The 19,990-nt window shown below is 52.3% G+C and overlaps 1 protein-coding gene across 4 annotated transcripts; it reads right to left on the bottom strand.

The window, feature by feature from the left end:
• Positions 1-2,552: 2,552 nt before the first annotated feature.
• Positions 2,553-16,105, bottom strand: LOC140212148 (pleckstrin homology domain-containing family O member 1-like). 4 transcript variants are annotated; one of them, XR_011889656.1, is made up of 7 exons: positions 10,755-11,030; positions 9,955-10,095; positions 9,641-9,745; positions 7,427-7,528; positions 5,829-6,390; positions 3,257-3,316; positions 2,553-2,643 (listed from the first exon to the last, which is right to left on the bottom strand). XR_011889656.1 is itself a non-coding variant. In XM_072282775.1 (6 exons), the coding sequence occupies exons 1-5, from the start codon at positions 11,013-11,015 to the stop codon at positions 5,830-5,832; spliced, it is 1,170 nt and encodes a 389-aa protein (XP_072138876.1). In that variant the 5' UTR covers positions 11,016-11,030; the 3' UTR covers positions 2,553-2,643; position 5,829. The 4 variants fall into 4 exon arrangements, 3 of the variants coding, with proteins under 3 accessions (XP_072138876.1, XP_072138889.1, XP_072138867.1); XM_072282775.1 differs by lacking the exon at positions 3,257-3,316; XM_072282788.1 differs by lacking the exons at positions 2,553-2,643; positions 3,257-3,316; positions 10,755-11,030 and adding exons at positions 12,999-13,145; positions 15,658-16,105 and having other exon boundaries at positions 5,249-6,390.
• Positions 16,106-19,990: the final 3,885 nt, after the last annotated feature.

Genomic DNA, 19,990 nt, shown 5'->3' with positions numbered 1-19,990 from the left:
CTCTTGTACAGCACTTGCATTTACCAAGTGGGTCCTGGCCTGATTTCACTTACCAAAACGCAACACCTTGCACTTGTCTAAACCAGATTCCATTCCTTGCCAACTTTCCCAATTGACCTGGATTCTGTTGTCATCTTAAGAAACATAGAAAACCTACAGCACAATACAGGCCCTTCGGCCCACAAAGCTGTGCCGAACATGTCCTTACCTGAGAACTACCCGAGCTTACCCATAGCCTCTATTTTTCTGAGCTCCATGTATCCATCCAGGAGTCTCTTAAAAGACCCTATTGTTTCCGACTCCACCACCACCACCAGCTGCCCATTCCACAAACTCACCACTCTCTGCGTAAAAAACTTACCCCTGACATCTCCTCTTTACCTACTTCCAAGCACCTTAAAACTGTGCCCTCTCATGCTAGCCATTTCACCCCTAAGAAAAAGCTTCTGACTATCCACACGATCAATGCTCTCATTATCTTGTACACCTCTATCAGGTCACCTCTCATCCTCCGTCGCTCCAAGGAGAAACGGCCGAGTTCACTCAACCTATTCTCATAAGGCATGCTCCCCAATCCAGGCAACATCCTTGTAAATCTCTTTGTGGCACCCATCCCTCCCTGCAGCCTCATTCTAATGTTTTTGCCTCCTTCCCAGTTCTAATCAACGGCCTTCAACCTGATATGTTAAACCCCGTTTCTCCCTCTACAGGTGCTGCCTGGTCTGCCGAGTATTTCCAGCACTTTGTTTTTATTTCAGATTTCCATCATCTGCTGTATATTATTTTGATTTCCATACGCACAATATGCAGCTGAGAGCCAAACTGATGCCTCGAAGCAGAGATGTGTCAGTGCCTCAAAAGATCGAGTTACTGCATTGAATGCGTTCGTAGTTGTTTTTTGGTTCCCTTACGCACCGTTGCAGAACGAGGAAGTCAAGCTGCTTGGTACAGAAACTGCACTGCAATGGACAGGAAGGCTATACGAAGAGTTATCAGAACTGCCAATGCAACATCGGCACCAGCCTGCCCGCTCTCAAGCACAGAAATGTATACAGAAAGGTGCCGGTTACGTCAGTCAGGGTCGCACCCACCCTGCTCATGGACTGTTTGTCCCACTCCCCTCAGGGAGGAGGCTACGTAGCATCCACGCCAGGACCACCAGACTCAAAAACAGTTACTTTCCCCAAGCAGTAAGGCTGATCGACACCTCCACCCACTGACCCTCCCCTCCACACCCCCAACCACCACTACTTTATCATTTCCTGTCAGTCCCCTTATGTACAGACACCCCCGTGTCTAGCGTCACTTTATGGACACACAATCAATCAATGTGTCTGAGCTATCTTGTCTATTTATATTTATTGTGTTTTTTATTATTGTTGTTTTCTTTATCTGATTGTTTTTTTGTGCTGCATCATATCCGGAGTAACAATTATTTTGTTCTCCTTTACACTTGTGTGCTGGAAATGACATTAAACGATCTTGAATGTTACTGGGTGAATCCAGAAAATTAAGTACGATAGGGTTCCACATTTAAGTATAGAGTTTGATTCTGATTGGATTCTTTCTTGTACTATTTAAGTTGTTAATTTATATTTCCTTTTCTTGTGAGTATTGTGTGTCTGATGGTACGGCCTTGCAATGCTTTCTCAGACTCAGATTCAATATTTATCACATCTACATTGAGACAGGCAGCGAAACACATCATTTGCATTAACAGCCAGCACAGTCCAAAGATGTGCTGGGGGCAGCCCGAAAGAGTCACCATCACAGCTTGCCCACAACTCAGTAACCAGTACGCGTTTGGAATGTGGGAGGAAACCTGGGCACCTGGAGGAAACCTACACAGACACAGCGAGAACAGGTTCCAGCACCAACATAGCATACCCACAATGTTCAGCAAAACAAGCTTTTACCCCCCCCCCCATCTCTCACACACACACACACACACACACACACACACACACACACACAGTCCTCAGGAGAGGCCTCCGGGCTCCAGCCGTGGACACACAGAGCTTAGGGGTGGTCTCATTGTATACACGGACCTGTGAATATGACAATAACTCGACTTCGACTTTGGAAATTTCTGGGACAATAATCGATGCAGCAGTCGACATTGAGATTCACAGTGTAGAACGTTGGCAGCTTTAAGCTCCTGGGTGTTAACATTTCCAAATACTTGTCCTGCGCCCACCAAACATACTACAAGATGTCCATCACGGATAAAGCCCTCCCCACCATTAAACCTACATGGAGCACTGCTGCAGGAAAGCAGCATCCATCATCAAGGACCCCCCCACCCAGGCCGTGCTCTCTGCTCGCTGCTGCCATCAGGAAGGAGGTACAGGAGCCTCAGGACCCACACCACCAGGTTCAGGAGTAGCTCCTACCCCTCAACCATCAGGCTCTTGAACCAGAGGGGATAACGTCACTCAGCTTCACTCGTTCCATCACTGAACTGTTCCCACAACCTCTGGACTCACTTCCAAGGGCTCTTCATCTCATGTTCTCGATATTTATTGCGTATTTATTTATCGTTGTTATTTTTTTGTTTTGTATTTGCACATCGGTTGTTTGTCCATCCAGGTGAGCACGGTCTTTCATTGATTCTATTGTGGTTCTTGGATTTACTGAGTATGCCTGCAAGAAAACAAATCTCGGGGTTGGATATGGTGATGTATATGTACTTTGATAATAAATTTACCTTGAACTTTGAAGCAATCAGAGGGAAGGCAATGACAGCATCTTTACTTCCTCAGGCGGTTTGGCTTTTCAACCAAACACTAACAAACTTTAAGAGGTGCCCGGTTGAAAATATCCTGGCTGGTCAGATCGTGCTCTGGTAATTCAAATGCCCAGGAACACAAGAAGCTGGGAGTGTTCGTGGAGTCAGCCCAATAAATCAGGGGCACATCCCTCCCTCCCCACCATCGGTTGTGTCTGCAGGAGGTGCTGCCTCGAGAAGGCAACATCCATCGTCAAAGATCCCCACCACCCAGGCCAGGCCGTCTTCTCACAGCTCCCATCGGGCAGGAGGTTCAGAAGCCTGAAGTCCCACCCCACCAGGTTCAGGAGCAGCAACGTCCCTTCACCCACTCGGTTCCTGAACCAATTGGCACAACCATAGATGCTGCAGTTTAGCGATACTATCACCACTTTTCCCTAAAATTGACCTTTTTTCATTCTAATTGTGAAAGTTGTGTTAATTTGTGTTTCTTTATGAATGCTGCAGTGTACCTGTGCATAGACTTACTTGTGCGTTCTACCTTGTCTTGCCCTTCCTCTTTACTGTCTGTCTGCACTCTCTCTGTAGCTGAAACACCAATAAGGATTGTCATTTTACTTTAGCGATACAATGCACGGCAGGCCCCTTCCGGCCCTTCAAACCACCTCCCCCCACCACAGATCTGATTAACCCCAACCTAATCGCGGGACAATTTACAGTGACCGATTAACCCACCCAGCACACCTTTGGACTGTGGGAGGAAACCAGAGCACCCGGGGAAACCCATGCATTGCACAGAGACTCCGTACAGAACGAAACAGAAATGAACTCCGATCTCTGGAATGCCCCGAGCCGTAACAACGTCGCGCTGACTGCTATGCATTGTTATTGTTGTCCCTTGTACCACCCGAATGCACTGTTGTGATGAAGTGTTCCATAGAGATGGCATATAAAACAATATTTCACAGTACACATGATGATAATAAAGTGATTTAAACTGAATTTAGCTTCACTTATAGTGGTGAATTTCTATGTAAACATGTCACGTTGTAATTACACCCTCTACCAGCAGAGGCACTCCAGCTCATCATCCCCCTACAGGTGGGTATCTGTAACTGCACCCGCAACCTAACAACAGAATTGATAAAGGGTCTCAACCAGAAACATCGACTCTTTCTTCCTAGATGCTGCTTGGCCTGTTGAATTCCTCCAGTTACTAACGAAGAGACATTGGAATGAGTTTATTATTGTACAGTGAAAAGTTTGTCCTGCATTCTGTTCATACAGACCAATTCATTATGCACTGCAAGCTCGTTGAAAGTTTGTGCAAATGCCTTCTATAAACCCAAGGCAGGGTAGAAACTGCTTTGTTTTTCCTTTTAAATTCAGTTTTTAATTTACTCGTATTAAAATCACAACTTCAAACCAAAAATATCTGCGCAGAAGGATGCTTCATGAGCTCATAACACTGGGTTTTAGATGGCCCGACAGTATCGGCTGCTCTCTCTCTCGTATTTGTCCAGTCCGTCCTTTTTCTTCGGGAAAATTTCCCTGCGAATGTGCCAGGGTTCATTTGGAACTGATACCCCTGACACAGAGGGTTCAATGCAGCCAGATCCAGCAGGCTTCAAACAAAGCCCAGAGCTTTTATAGCACCACACTAACACTGAACGGCTTTTTGTTTTAGCAATGGAAGGGTAGGGGTCCTTCCCCTCAGTAGCCCCTGTTTTAAATACTCTCCTCCTGCCCAGGCCAACATTTTCACAGCACATCATTCTCCCCCCATCTTGCATTCTGCTTCACAACTTATTGCCCTGGACTGTCTGTTTTGTCACTGCCCCCAGCTACCCCTGAGTGTGACATATCTGTGATGCTTACAGACAGCAGGAGGGAGCAGTAGTGGGGAGGAGTGAGGGGGTGAAGGGGAGTTTCATGTAGGTAATGGGGTCAGTCATACTTATCTTTCGGGCGGGACTCAACTCAATACCCATGTTTCCATTCTGTGAGGGGAAACAGAGTACCGCTGCACAACTTCAGAGTAGAGGGTGCTTCAGTACTGTGCTCCCCCCCTCCCAAAGAAGCAACCAGCCCCTCTCCAACACTCACTTCCCACAGTCTCCCTCACAATGATGCAGGGGTCTGGAGGCTGGTTGAAGAGGGGAGCTGGGGAGGGAGGCACATGCTCACTGAGCGCAGGATCTAGGTGAGAAGGAAGGTTGGGGAGGGGTTATTTTGGAGAGTGACCCATCACCCTTTATTCAGGGCTCCTGAAACCACGGGGGTGTGCAGAGGCAGGGAATCGGATGCACGCGAGGTGTCAGTCATTGCAGCAGAGGAGGATTGCCTGCACAAAATGCTGGAGGGGCTGGGTCAAAATGCTGACCTGCAGAAGGGGCATTCGTGTCCCTGAGAGATGAGCCGCCAATTCTAACTGCAGAGTTTCTGGGGCTGGCTTCTGCTCCGCGGAGCAGCCGGGCTCCTTGAACTTGGAGCAAAGGAGGCTGAGAAAAGACTTGATGGCTATCTGAGAGAGATGTTGCTACCACAATTCAAAGGGCCGGAATTACAAAAGCAATATGTGGTGGGGAGGGGGGAATTAAAGCAAGTTTCCGTCTCTCCTGGTGGGGGTGAGAGGCCAACCGGTCCAGTACGGACACTCACTCGCTCGTTCCAGTGCAGAGGCGGTGGGCGAGGGGGCGTTAGGGGAGGGAGTGCATTGTCCTGGGCAGTGTCATATTTTACAGTCTATGGAGGATGAGGAAGAGGGAACAGGGTAGGAAAGAGGTGAAGAGAGGGAAGAGAGAGGCCAATCTGCCCATCAGCTCCTGTGCACCCTCACTAATTCCACTTAACACAAAGACCCTGCCTTCACTCCGAGGTCCCGCCCCCACCCACAGGCCACTTCACATATGTCACCGCCCTCAGCGCGGAAGCCCCGCCCTGCTGGGGATAGACCACGCCCCAAATTCAGGGGCCCCGCCTCCACGGAGATGGGACCACCCTCCCGCGTGAGGGCCCCGCCCCCACTCACAGGCCCCGCCCCCGCGGAGATGGGCCCCGCCCACAGGACCGGGGCCTCCTCCCGACTGGCTCCACTCACATCAGGCCGGGCGGCCGGCCATGCTGAGCTCCGGCTCGGTCCGCGCTCGCTCGGGCTCCCCGCACAGCTGCCTCAGTTCCTTGATCTCCTCCAGCACCCGCTTGGCCTGGCTCCAGTTGGACAAGGCCTCGGCCAGCAGCCCCTGGGCCTGCCGCAGGGCGTCGGGCTCGCAGCCCGGGCCGTGCCGCCGCGGCCCCGCCTCCTGCAGCAGCATCTGAGTCCTCTGCAACTTGAGGGCGACGAGGTCCCGGATCCGGGCGAGCCGCTCGCCCTCCGTGCTGCCCCGGGACGCCACCGGGCCTGCGCGGGTACCGCCGGCTCCGGGGCCCAGCAGGGTCTCCTCCGACGCGCACTTACTCCGCTTGGCCATGCCCGGGCTCCGCGGCGAAGAGCGGGCGTCCCGGTCCAGTGAGGCGGCCGAGTGCCGCTGGCGCCCGAGGCCTCCGGGGGACGGCGTCTCTGGGTCGGTGTCGGGCCGGGGTCGCCGCTGCTGCTGCTGCCCGGCGTCGTCCTCCTGGATTAGGTCAAGGGTCAGCATCCCGTCCGACGTGGAGGTGGAGGCCTGCGGAGAGCGGCTTCATCAGTGGCCGGGCCTCCACTCCTGGTCGACCTTCCCACCGCGAGGACGGGACGGGAGGGAGCAGGAGTTTGGAATGGCTGGGTGGGTAAGCGGGTCCAAGACGGTGGCTGGCCAGACCTGTGGAGCGCCGCGCAGAGGAGGGTGAAGGGATGGGGGAGCGCCATGCAGTGGAGTGTGCGGGGATGAGGGAGCACTGCAGAGGTGGGTCTGGGGATGAGGGAGCGCCATGCAGAGGTGGGTCTGGGGATGAGGGAGCACTGTGCAGAGGTGGGTCTGGGGATGAAGGAGCACCGTGTAGGGGTGGATGTGGGGATGAGGGAGCACAGTGCGGGGTCGAGGGAGTACCATGCAGAGGTGGGTCTGAGGACGAGGGAGCACCATGCAGGGATGAGGGAGCGTCATGCAGTGGAGTGTGCCGGGATGAGGGAGCACCGTGCAGGGGAGGATGTGGGGATGAGGGAGCACAGTGCGGGGACAAGGGAGCACCATGCAGAGGTGGGTCTGGGGATGAGGGAGCACCGTGCAGAGGTGGGTCTGGGGATGAGGGAGCACCGTGCAGGGGAGGATGGGATGAGGGAGCACCATGCAGAGGTGGGTCTGGGGATGAGGGAGCACCGTGCAGGGGAGGATGTGGGGATGAGGGAGCACAGTGCGGGGACGAGGGAGTGAGGACCACGCAGGGTTGCGGAAGTCGGAAGGCAGGGCAGAGGAAAGGGGGATATCTGAGGGAGCAGCGCGTGGGAAATGACAACAGGGCTTGGGAACCAGGCAAGCTCCCACAGCTCTGAACAGGTAACCAATCATGAGGTGGGGCTGTGACCATGTGACCCGGCGAGTGCATGGGACACCTGTCAATCATTTCCGGTCTTGTTGCCCTGAGGATTAGACCTGGGGGGTGGACCCATGGGGGGGGTGGAGGAAGTGTTGCCCAGTCCTCCTCCCCATCCACTAAATCCGAGCTGTAACCACCCCCCACACCGCGACCCCTCGTGCGTATGAAGTAAGGGCGCCCACTCACCACCGCCATCAAGTGCCCACGGGTGGGTGGGCGACGTGCGTGCTGGATCTTTGCTCTGTCCCGCGTTGGATGAGCTAAGAAACTCTCTTCATCGACGGTCACCTGACAATCACAAGCACAGAGGGTTAGGGCTGCACGTGGCATCGTGCGGTGTGTGTGTGTGTCTCTCTCTCTCTGAGTGTTCGTGTGTGCCTGTCCGCCCGTGACAATCGAGGGCTTGTGTCTCCGCGTCAGGAGGGAATGTTTTCCAATGACGATGATCGTCCCTCAAGCCACGCTCTCTCCACGCCACTGCCGTCGGGAAGGAGGTACAGGAGCCTCAGGACCCACATCACCACGGTCAGGGTCAGTTATTTCCCCTCAACCGTCAGGCTGCTGCTCTGCAGGTACCTTCACTCACTCCACCATTCTGCACGGACTGGCTTTCAGGAACTCGACAACTTGTGTTTCCTCCAAGAGGACCTCCACCTTGTCGGAGGGTTTGGAGGTTTGCGTGCCTCAATGACCCGGAGGGCTCTGTTGGCTGCAGTCAGGACTTTGTGCTTTGGCTCTTGGTAGGGTCACCCATGGCAAACAGGTCAAAGGGTAGAAGCCAGACCAAGAGAGGTCCACCAGTCCTCCAGGGTCAGGGGTTCATCTCAGGACCAACAACCCTGACTAGTCAAACCAAACTGTTATGGAAACAGCCATGAAGAACCCTTCTATATCTGAGTGTGACGGTATTCCTGAGTCTCCACCCGGGACTTGCGTGGCTGACAGTAGTGTAAACCAAGAGGAAGCTACTGACATGGCGAAGGAAGCTCTGAACACCGCCAGAGATGGAGGACCTTCATTGCCCGAAACGCCAGAGAACTCATGTTCTCAGCTTTGTTTATTGACTTTTATTATTTCTTTGTGATTTTGCGGTTTGTTTTCATTTGCATGTTGGTTGGTTGTCCGTCCATGTGTGTAGTTTTTCATTGTATTCTGAATGGCTCGCAAGAAAATGAATCTCGGCAGTACATAATGTCATATACCTGTCTTTGAACTTCAACCATAATGTATGCAATTATAAATATTTTATTTGTCACGTGTGCATCAAAATAAATGCATCGTTGCTCAAACTTACTAACTCGTGTTGTGGGAATGAGGCAGAAAACAGAGCATTCACAGGAGGAATACCCATGGTCATGGGGGTGGATGACAGAGGACATTCTGACTCCCTGCAGGCAGTGGTGGGAATTGGGCAGAGGAGTTGAGACGTTACATTGTGGTTGTACAAGATGTTGGTGAGTTGCAGTGGGCCTGGCACAGAGTTACAGTCCCTCCTGGTCATCCAATCACACTGTCCCGGGGTCAGACACAGAGTGAAGCTCCCTCCACACCATCCCATCACACATTCCCGGGGTCAGACACAGAGTGAAGCTCCCTCTACACCGTCCCATCACACACTCCTGGGGTCAGACACAGAGTGAAGCTCCCTCCACACCATCCTATCACACACTCCCGGGGTCAGACACAGAGTGAAGCTCCCTCCACACCATCCCATCACACACTCCCGGGGTCAGACATAGAGTGAAACTTCCTCTACACTGTCCCATCACACACTCCCGGAGTCACACAGAGTGAAGCTCCCTCTACACCGTCCTATCACATACTCCCAGGGTCAGACACAGAGTGAAACTCCCTCTACACTGTCCCATCACACACTCCCAGGGTCAGACACAGAGTGAAGCTCCCTCCACACCATCCCATCACACACTCCCGGGGTCAGACACAGAGTGAAACTCCCTCTACACTGTCCCATCACACACTCCCGGGGTCAGACACAGAGTGAAGCTCCCTCTACACTGTCCCATCACACACTCCCGGGGTCAGACACAGAGTGAAGCTCCCTCCACACCATCCCATCACACACTCCCGGGGTCAGACATAGAGTGAAACTTCCTCTACACTGTCCCATCACACACTCCCGGAGTCACACAGAGTGAAGCTCCCTCCACACCATCCCATCACACACTCCCGGGGTCAGACACAGAGTGAAACTTCCTCTACACTGTCCCATCACACACTCCCGGGGTCAGACACAGAGTGAAACTCCCTCTACACTGTCCCATCACCACTCCCGGGGTCAGACACAGAGTGAAACTTCCTCTACACTGTCCCATCACACACTCCCAGGGTCAGACACAGAGTGAAGCTCCCGTCACACTTTCGATACAAGGAACAGGTTACCTCATCCAGGATGCGATTCTTGGCCCGGCCGAGGGCGGTACTGATGGCGTTAATCCAGGACTCTTTCTCCTCGGGACTTAGCGCCAGGAAAATGAGGTTGGGCGCCTGTAGCGAGACCGAGAGGGTAGGGGAGTCATTGGAAGTATCAGCAAAGCTACAGTCAGACAACTGCCTCCCGACGCATGCGTTCCCCCCGCATCACGCCCTCCCACCGCACCCACCCCCTTCGTACTGCCCCCTCCCATGGGCGCAGGCACCGAGACCGAGGTCAAAGGAGACCGGTGCGGACCAAAGGTGGGATTGGGGAGTCTCACCGTGTTCCCAGGATGCCGGCTGCGGATCAGCGTGAATTTGCTGTGGTTTTTCTTGCTGCGACTCTTAGATTTCCGCAGTTCCTCGCACTTCTCGTAGTCGGCGAGATCAAATCTCTCCAGCGCCGCCTTCTCGTCCTTCACCTAGGGGGCGACACCGGTCACCGTCACACCCAGAGGCTGTCGAAAAATGCCCCCTCCCTCGTCCCCCCGAAAATTATCCATTCCCTCTCTGGCCCAAAATTCAACCCCAAGTCACACCTAGGGCGGGATTTCCACTGTGTCCGGCTTCGCACACAGTCAGGGTAGCGATAGTAGAATGATGTGGAGACGGGGCGAGGTGTAGGGGCTAGACAAGGAAAATTGTAAGGGGAGGAGGGGGTTACGGAGGCTAGGAGGGTTGTACGGGAGGGAGGGGGTGTTAAATCTAACAGTAACGAACTATACAGACTGTGACTGCTGATATAGTTATCAAAACCCGAGACACCGGTGAGCTTAACACTGATCAGGACACCTTGCATCAGGTAAGGGCGTTGGCAGTAGAGGGAGGGAGGGGTTTCCAGAGGGTTGAGGGTTTGGTCAGTGTGTCTCAGTGAGCCTCCCCGGCTCGGTGGGGGGGGGGTGTATCCTGGAGAGGGGGCGCGCTGCTGCCCACACGTCCCTCTCCGTTATATTTAGCTGCTCTACGCGATGCGGTTTGAGTCTAGTGCTGCTCACTTCCTCGCGGCCGCTCTCCCGTCTCGCAGCAAAACCTCACAGGGTGGAAGGCGCAAGCGGCGTTGCAAAAATAAACCTTGACTCACGATCAGTTCGAGTTTGTCGGCCCTTAGCCAGCTGTTGCATTCTGGTGAGTGTGAACTGAGTGCGGGAGAATGTTTCTGTGTCCGTGTGGGTGTTTGTGTGAGGTTGTGTGCCTGTATCTGTCTGCATGTGCCTGTATTTGTGTGTGTGTCTGCCTGTATCTGTACGTGTGCCTGTATCTCTGTGTTTGTGTGTGTATCTGTATGTGCCTGTATCTGTGTTTGTGCGTGTGTGTATGCGTGCACACAGCTCTGTGTGTGCATGGTGACTGCATCTGTTTGCGTGTGTGATTCAAGACTTTGCGTGTGTGATTCAAGACTGTTTAATGTGATATCCAGTAAACAAGTGTAAAGGAGAACAAAATAACTGTAACGTAAAATCTGATGCAGCGCAATGAAAACCACAATAAGATAAAGAACACAACAATAATAAAACACAATAAATATAAATACATAAGACAGCTTATTGAAATAAATAAGATTGACTTTATGTCCACGAAGTGACACTAGACACAGGAGTGTCTGTACATAAGGTGACTCTGACAGGAAATTATAAATCTGGGGGGAAGGGTGGAGGGGTGGGGGTGTCGAGGGGTGGGAGGTGTTGAGGGGTAGGGGTGTCGAGGGGTGGGAGGTGTCGAGGGGTGGGGGTGTTGAGGGGTGGGAGGTGTTGAGGGGTAGGGGTGTCGAGGAGTGGGGGTGTCGAGGGGTGGGAGTGTCGAGGGGTGGGAGGTGTCGAGGGGTGGGGGTGTTGAGGGGTGGGGGTGGGGTGTGGTAGAGTGGGTCACTGGCTGTGTACACATATTATGTACATTTACAGAGGTGTATGTAGACATGCCAGTTTGTGGATGTGTGTGTGAGCGTGCACTGCACTAGTGTGTGTGTATGCAGGTACGTGAGTGCATGTGTGTACATGCGTGTGTTTCTCTGTAAGCAGGCAACACCAGTGATTGGGGCTGAATTCTCAGGGCTGTCTGTGAGGAGTCTGGATGCTCTCCCCGTGACTGCGTGGGTTTCGTCTGGCTGCTCTCGTTCCAAGGACGTACAAGTCAGGGTTAGTGCGCTGTGGCCACGCTACACTGGTGTCGGGCACGTGGTGACACTCGCGGGCTGCCCCCAGCACATCCTCAGACTGTGCCGGTTGCTGACACGAATGGCACATGTTGCACCGTACATGTGAAAAATAAAGCTACTCTTCCTTTAAAAAGTTTGTGCACGACTTCACTTTTGTGTATGTGTGCAGATATGTATGTTCATGCTGGTGTGTGTGTGTATGTGTATATGTGTCTGTGTATGTGTGTGTGTGTGTGTGTGTGTGTGTGCGTGTGCGCATGCTTGTTTTCGTGTGCGCCTGGTAGAGCTGACAAACTCTGCCCATCTTGACCGGCTTCCTTGTCCTTCCTGACCAGGGCCAGCGGGTTTGGTGTCTCCGCTGGGTGGAGGCCATTGAGGAACAGGGGAGACAGAGATTCCTACCCTTGTCAGTGGGTCCGTATCCCCAGAGTCCCCTGCCTGGCCTGACCTGACCGCAGCCCGAGCACCTTCACCCCCCACTAGGGGCAGTTGGGGATAGGGGATGAGTGCTGACAATGGGCCCAGTAAATGAAGGACTCACCAGTGCAGTTCTAGAGGGGTGAGAAACAAAAAGGGGGAGGCAGGGATGACATGCCTGGGGAGGTGGAGAGAGGGAGGGGGAAGGAGGGAGATGAATGGGGGAGGAAGGGAGGGGCTGGGAGAGGGAGAGAGATGGGGTAGGGCAAGAGGAAGGAGGGGGTGGGAGAGGTTGGGTGGTGGGGATTAGGGAGGAAGGGAGGGGAAGGGGTGAGCAGAGGAGAAAGGGAGGGATGGAAAGAGGGAACGAAGAGAGGGTTGAGAGTGATGGAGGGAGAAAGAACGTGACAGAGAGGTAGGAGTGAGCGAGGGAGAGGTGAGTGAGTGGTAACAGCCTCACGGAGGGAGTGCCTGTAGGTCTGAGCTTGGCCCCAGCCCGAGACTGAGAGAATCCAAACCCCCCGGGTGCAGCCTCACTTCAGGAAGCCCATCACAGATTCTGCCTCAATGTGGAGTGGTCAGAGCCCAGGGACCCAGGGGAAGGCAGGCAAGTCCAGGTGAGGTGGGGGAGGGGAGACAGCACAGCCAGGGTCCTACTCCCCACCCTGGGATAGTTCACCACCGCCCCTCCCCCCCCGTCCTGGGAATCTCCCAGCTTTTGCATTGGTCCCTGGACCACCAGACCCCGTACCCTACCTCCTTCTCCGAAATGCACAGCTGATCCAGCTTCAGCATCAAGTAGCGACTCTTCCACACGTCCCGGAATATCCCCCTCCCACAGTACTTCCGGATCCAGCCGCTCTTCTCCAGCTGGGCGGGGGGTAGGTTCCCTTCCTGTATTCCCTGTCGGACCAGACATCCAGGACATAGGGTCACATGGCAGGAAAACAGGCCTTTCAGCCCGACTGGACCGTGATAGCCAGCCCACGTTCGGCCCATGTATATATATAGCGCAGTGGTTGGCGTAACGTCGGATCCCGTTGCTATCTGTGGGGAGTCTGTATGTTCTCCCCGTGACCGCGTGGGTTTCCTCCGGGTGCTCCGGTTTCCTCCCACAGTCCAATAACATATGGGCTAGGGTTAGTGAGTTGTGCGCCTGCTCTGTTGGAGCCAGAAGCGTGGTGACACTTACGGGCTGCCCCCAGCACACGACACATCTCACTGCATGTTTCGATGTACATGTGACAAACCAAGCTAATCTTAATAACCTTTCCCATCAATGTACTTTCCCGAGTACCCTGTAAATGTCGTTAATGTAGCTGCCTTGACCACTTCCTCTGGCAGCTCGTTCCATACACAGACTACTCTCCGGGTGAAGAATTTGTTCCTCGGGTTCCTATTAAATCTTTCTCCTCCAACCTTAAACCCCTGCCTTTAGTTCTTGATTCCCCAGCCCTGGGAAACAGACTGAGTGCACTCACATGATCTATGGCCCTCGTGATTTTAAACTCCTCTGTAAGGTCGCCCCTCATTCTCCAAGGAATGAAGTCCCAGCATGCTCAACCTCCCTCCCTAGCTCAGTCCCTCAAGTCATGGCACCATTCTTGTAAATCAATTCTGCCCTCTCTCCATCCTAAAGGTATAATTCCTGTAACAGAGTGGAGCGACCAAAACTGAACACAACACTCCAAATGTGGTCTGACCAACATCTTGTACAACTGCAACATTAGGTACGACTTCTGTGCTCCATGCTTTGACTGACGAAGACCACCAGTGTGCCAGGCACCACCTCCACTGCCCTGTCCACTTGGAGGACTTCAGGGCAAGAACCAACAGGACTTCTTGGTATTTTCCTAAAGTCTTTCCCTATCTGATCCCTCAAAAAAAAAATCCAAATCTTTTTTTAAGGGGTCATTTTCAGGGGAGTGGACCGTGGGGCAGTTCTAGTGCTCTCTAGAACTGGACACCAGAACTTAAGACCACTAACTCCTGATCCAGACCACAAGTCCCAAAAACTGGCTCCTTGGCCTCCAGCTTCAGGCAGTCAGATTCCGCGGGGCTGTTCCCACCGGAATCTTCTTCACATATCGTTGGACAAGGATCAATCCCAGATGACTGCACCTTCTCCAACTCCAGACCCGCTGGATTCACCCTGTCAGGTGGATGAGCCTGGCGAAGACCCCGTCCCAGGACCCTGGACAGTTCTGAAATGCTGACATAGAAATAGAAGAGTGCCAGGCCATTCGGCCCACAATGTTGTGCTGACCCTTTAACCTACTCCACAATCAGTCTAACCCTTCCCTCCCACATAGTCCTCCATTATTCTATCTACTATATCTAAGACAGCCCCAATGTATCTGCCTCTACCAACACCCTTGGCAGTGTGTTCCTCTGTGGGGAAAAAACTACCTCTAATCACTTTTAAATTATTCCCCCTTGTATTATCTATGTCTTTCCTGGGGGGGGGGGACTCTGTATCGGTGCCTCTTATCATCTCGTATTTGTACACCTCTAAGAAGTCACCCCTCATCCCCCCTCCTTTCCAAAGAGAAAAGCCCGAGCTCACCCAACCTATCTTTGACTCAACCTATACTTTCACCCCCTACATCCCAGACTTCTGGACCCCACACCCGGGACATATGGACCTTACCCTCCCCGTCCCTCACCCCTCCCATAAAAGAGACATCGTAAACCCGGGACCCGGGGCCCAGACCAACCTACGCACGGGCGGGAAGGCCTGATCTCGACCCCACATACCAGTATGCCGGTTCCAGATTCCAGCTGGGAGAGACCAGCTTCCCGATCACCGGGATCTGTGCCCAGTTCCCAAGTCCCAAGTCCAAACCCAGGGCCACACACCCACCGAGGATATGCTGCTTTTACACCCAGACATCCCGTCTCAGACCCCATCCCAAACATCATGTCCCTTTCTCATTCCAGACCTCCCGTCCCCTGCCCCTGCCCCAGACTCGACTTTGGACGCAGAACTAGGAGTCTAGACAATCAGTCTCTGGACAGTCAGACATCGGACCCAGAAGCTCAGAAACTGGACTCCCAGGCTCCAGGCTCTCAGACACCCTGCCCAGGGACTTCGGCACCGAATAGTGGATCAGCGGGGCTCATGCACCGGACCCCGGGGCCCAGACACCAGATCCTGAGCCCGGACCCAAACCTCAGACGCCAGACACTATTTCCAGATCCCTCGAGATCAGACCCAGACACCGGACCCCAAACGCTTGGTCACCAGCCTGGGCTTCAGACAACCGCCGACACTGGACCCCAGAATCGAGCCTCCAGACACCAGGCTGCAGCCCCAGACGACGGACGCGGAGCTTCGCAGACGCCATCCGCCTGCGCCGGGGGCCTCGGGAGATCCCCGCTCTATCCCACCCGGCTGCCGCCGCTCCACACTCACCCGCTTGCTGGGCGCCGCCGTCTTCCTCATCGTTTCTCAGCCCCGGGCTCCGGGACGCGGCTGTAGCTAGCTCCGGCCTGGGCTCACCCGGGCACCGGCGGTTCAGTCTGCGACTCCCTCCCTCGCACGGAGCTCCCTCTTGCCTGCCCTGCAACCCGGGGAGGAGGGGGGGGGCTCCCCCTTTGCACTGCGGATCCCCACCTCCCACCCCGCGTCGTCTCTCGCTCTGTATCTCTCCCCGCAGTTACTGCTCCGCTCACTAATCTTCCTTTTCTCTCTCTCCCTCTGTGACCACCGCTCCGATTCTCTCTGTCTCTCTCTCTCCCCCACACATCCAACTAATTCATTTCTTCGTATTCACTCCCGCTGTCAGTCTCCGCTTCTCATACATCTTAACTGGGGGGGAAAAAACACACTTTGTAGAGACCGGATCTTCAATAGCTCATTTCTCAGAGGAAGTTCGCGTTAACCCATCACAGACTAGGCGCTCTCAAAGAGCACGCTGAAAACACAGGGCTGATTTTCCATAATTTAATACAAAGGGACGAGCCGGGGCAGTTAAAACTTTCTCTAAACAAACAAGGTTGAAAGAGTTCAGAGAAAATTCACAAGGACGTTTCCAGGTCTGGAGGGCCTGAGTACTAAGGAAAGATTGAACTGTAGTCTTTAGAATGTAGGAGATTGGGAGTGGGGGAGATTTGATATCGGGATACAAAATTATGAGGGGTAAATGCAAGCAGGCTTTTTCCACTGAGGTTGGGTGGGACGACAACTAGAGGTCGTGGGTTATGGGTGAAAGGTGAAATGTTTAAGGGGGACATGAGGGGAAACTCTTCACTCAGAGGGTGGCGAGAGTGTGGAACGAGCAGCCGGCGCAAGTGGTGAATATGGGTTCGATTTCAACATTTAAGACAAGTTTCGATAGGTATATGGGTGGTACCAGTGCAGGTCAATGGGAGTAGGCAGTTTAAATGATTTTAGCATGGACTAGATGGGCCAAAGGGCCTGTTTCTGTGCTGAATGGGTGTGAAGAGGGTGTACCCAACAGTGAGCACGGACTCAGGATCGAGGGAAATGCCTTTAGAACGAAAATGAGGAGTAATTTATTTAGCCAGGTGGTGAATCCGTGGGATATTTTTTAAACCACAGATTCTGTGGAGAGTAAGTCATTGAGTATATTTAAAGCGGAGTTTGATAGGTTCTGAGTTAGTAAGGGCAATGGGGAAAAGGCAGGAGAATAGTCAGCCATGGTTAAATGGGGGGGGTAGATTTGATGGGCCGAATGGCTAATTCTGCTCCTATGTCTTATGGGCTTACAAGTCGAGGGTCTCCACAGATTAGCCGAGGTGGGGGAGGGAGGGGTGAGACCCCAAAGATGACAGACACTGGAATCTGGAGTAATCTGGACAGAATCAGTGTGTGTGTGTGTGGAATTGCAGATGTTTTGGGTCAAGATGGATTGGTGTGGTGCAGAGGATCTATGGGTGTGTGGAAAACCAGGGTCCAGAATTTGGGGGGATAGAGTTAGCCGTTTACACAACAGTCACAACCCCTTCTCCAGCTTTTTCCACGACCACCAGAAGTACCTACAGGTGGTGCCTCCTCATCAAAGATCTCCAGCACCCGGGCCACGCATTGGGCAGGAGGAGGTACAGGACACCACCAAGTCGGGAACAGTTATCACCCTAAAACCATCAAGCTCCTGAACCACACTCACCACAACTCTGAACTGATTCCACAGCCTATAGACTCACTTTCAAAGACTTACAACTCATGTCCTCAGTTTTCTTTTCTTTGCACAGTTTGTCTCTTCTCTTGCCCACCGGCTGTTCGTCAGTCTGTGTCTGTGTACAAGAGTCGTTTCTGCTAAATTGTTTTCTTTTTCTCCTGTAAGTGCTTGCAAGAGCATGAACCTCAAAGAAGTAAATGGTAGAACATACATACTTTCATAATTACTTTGACTTTGAATGTTTTCTTCTCGCAGTGGCCACGGGGCAAGTCACCACACCAGAATCAGGAACAGCTACTTCCCCTCAACCGCTAGGTTCCTGAAACAACTGGGACATTCCAAATCACTACCTCAGTTTCACACAGAGCATTGAACCTTGAACCAGGTCTCTCAGGCTGTAGAGACACACCAGTGCCTAGCATCACTTTATGTACATACAATCTATCTATGTATATAAGCTATCTTATGTATTTATATTTATTGTGGTTTCTTTTCCTGTTGCATTAGATCCGGAGTAACAATTATTTTGTTCTCCTTTACACCTGTGTACTGGAAATGATATTAAACAACCTTGAACCTTGTGAACAGGACAGCGCAGTACAGGCCCTTCAGCCCACAATGTTGTGCTGTCCCTTTAATTTACTCTTTAAAATCAGTCTAACCCTACCCTCCTAGCACTTTGCATTGAAATATAAATGCTCTGATTGTGTTCCGTCTTGTAAAAAAATTGTGTATAAATTATGTTTTTTCTTATGAATGCTGTTTATCTGGTGTTATGTGTAAGAAAGATTTTCATTACCCTGTGCATACGAAATAAACTTCACTTTCACTTTATGGGATGGTGTGAGCTGAGGGGCCGCTGAAATCTGACCAGAGATCAGCCAGGAGAGAGAGGTTTTGGAAGGTGACAATTTAAACCGGGTAAATCGGTTTCCTACCATCATGTGCACCAGTGAAAGGTCTCAGCCTGAAACGTCGACTTCACATAGGTGCTGCCCGACCTGCTGAGTTCCTCCAGCATTTCGTGTATGTTGCTCATGTTAGTGAAAGACATTGTGTTGCATGCCATCCACCGAGGTAGCACAAGAGAAAACTATTAGAGAGCGCAGCAGAAAGTGTTATAGTTTCAGAGAAAATTACAGAGCAGGTAGACAATAAAATGCAAGGGCCAGGATGAGGGAGACTGTCAGGTCAGGAATCCAAATCTCATACCAGGGAACTGATCAGTAGTCTGATAACAGTGGGATAGAAGCTGTCCTTCAGCCTGGTGGTTCGTGCTTTCAGACTTTCGTATTTTCTGCCTGATGAGAGAGGTGAGAAGAGAGAATGCTCGGGGTGGGTGGGGTCTTTCATTATGCTGGCTGCTTTATCAGGCAGCCTTTGTAAAGAAGGAATCAAATAATAACAATAATAATAGCTTATTTCTAGAGCACTTTTCATACAAATGATGTCGTTGAAAGTGCTTTACAGGGGGACCTAGGTATAAAGATCAAGAGGATATACCTGATTGGAAGACAGGTGAGTGAACTCAAGCAAAGACCGCTTAGAATTTTAATTCCTCCAAACAAATGTTCATTTTTTACTTCGGCATGTTAAAGTGAAGACAAAGTTCAGGTGAGAGGATTTTCCCAGTCTTCAGACTGGCAAAGATTTTCATATTTAAAGAATGCTAACTGACGTTAACAGTTGGAAAATTGAACAGAGTAATTTTTTTTCAACTGGGATTACTAATGGTTATTTGATGGTCAGCTCGACACCAATGGGCTGAAGGGCTGGTTTCTGTGTCTCTATCTCTCGACCCGCGCCCCCTTTGGGACATTGATGTTGCCAGCATCAATTGTCTGTCCCTGGCTGCCCTGGAATGAAGGGGTCCATCGCGTGGGAGAGTGTAGAGCGGAGAGAAGAACCTCAAAGCAGAGGGTCTAGGTTTACGGAAAGAGTTTCGGGGGAGTTGGAGGAAGAATTTACCCTTTGCCTACCACGGAGGGTGAATAGACTGGAACACACTCTCTGAGGGGGTGGTGGAAGTGCTGAAGAAATGGGTACATCTGTACTTGGGCGAGACCAGGCGACCAGGAGCCCAGGACAGAGAAGGCTAGAGGCCAAGTGCTGATAAGTGTGCCAGTAGAAGTTGCTCGATGGACTAAAGGACAAGTCTCTATGTCTCCTGCCCTCCTGAGGACTGCTTCCCTCTCTGTAATAACCCTCCGGTACTGAGACAGAATCCCTTGATTTGGATTTAAAGTCCACCTACTTGAGGAGATTTGAACCCAGCAACTCTACTTTCTAAGGGGTTTGCATAGATTTGGCATGTCGTTAAAAACTCTGACAAACTTCTGTAGCTGCACAGTGGAGACGATCCTGACAGGCTGCATCGTGGCCTGGTACGGAAACACCAGTGCTCAAGAACGGGAAAGGCCAAAGAGAGGGATGGACGCAGCCCAGGCTCCCACCATCCAGACCAGGCCCCCTTTCCACTATCACCATTGGACAGGAGGTACAGGAGCCTCAGGACTCACAGCAACAGGTTCAGGAACAGTTGTTACCCCGCAGCCATCAGGCTCCTGACCAGTGTGGATAACTTCACTCACCTCCACTCTCAAC

Source organism: Mobula birostris, chromosome 2 (assembly GCF_030028105.1).
Source record: "Mobula birostris isolate sMobBir1 chromosome 2, sMobBir1.hap1, whole genome shotgun sequence".
Taxonomy (NCBI): Eukaryota; Metazoa; Chordata; class Chondrichthyes; order Myliobatiformes; family Myliobatidae; genus Mobula; species Mobula birostris.
The sequence above is the reverse complement of the archived record's forward strand: the minus strand, read 5'-3'. Positions and strand labels throughout refer to the sequence as shown.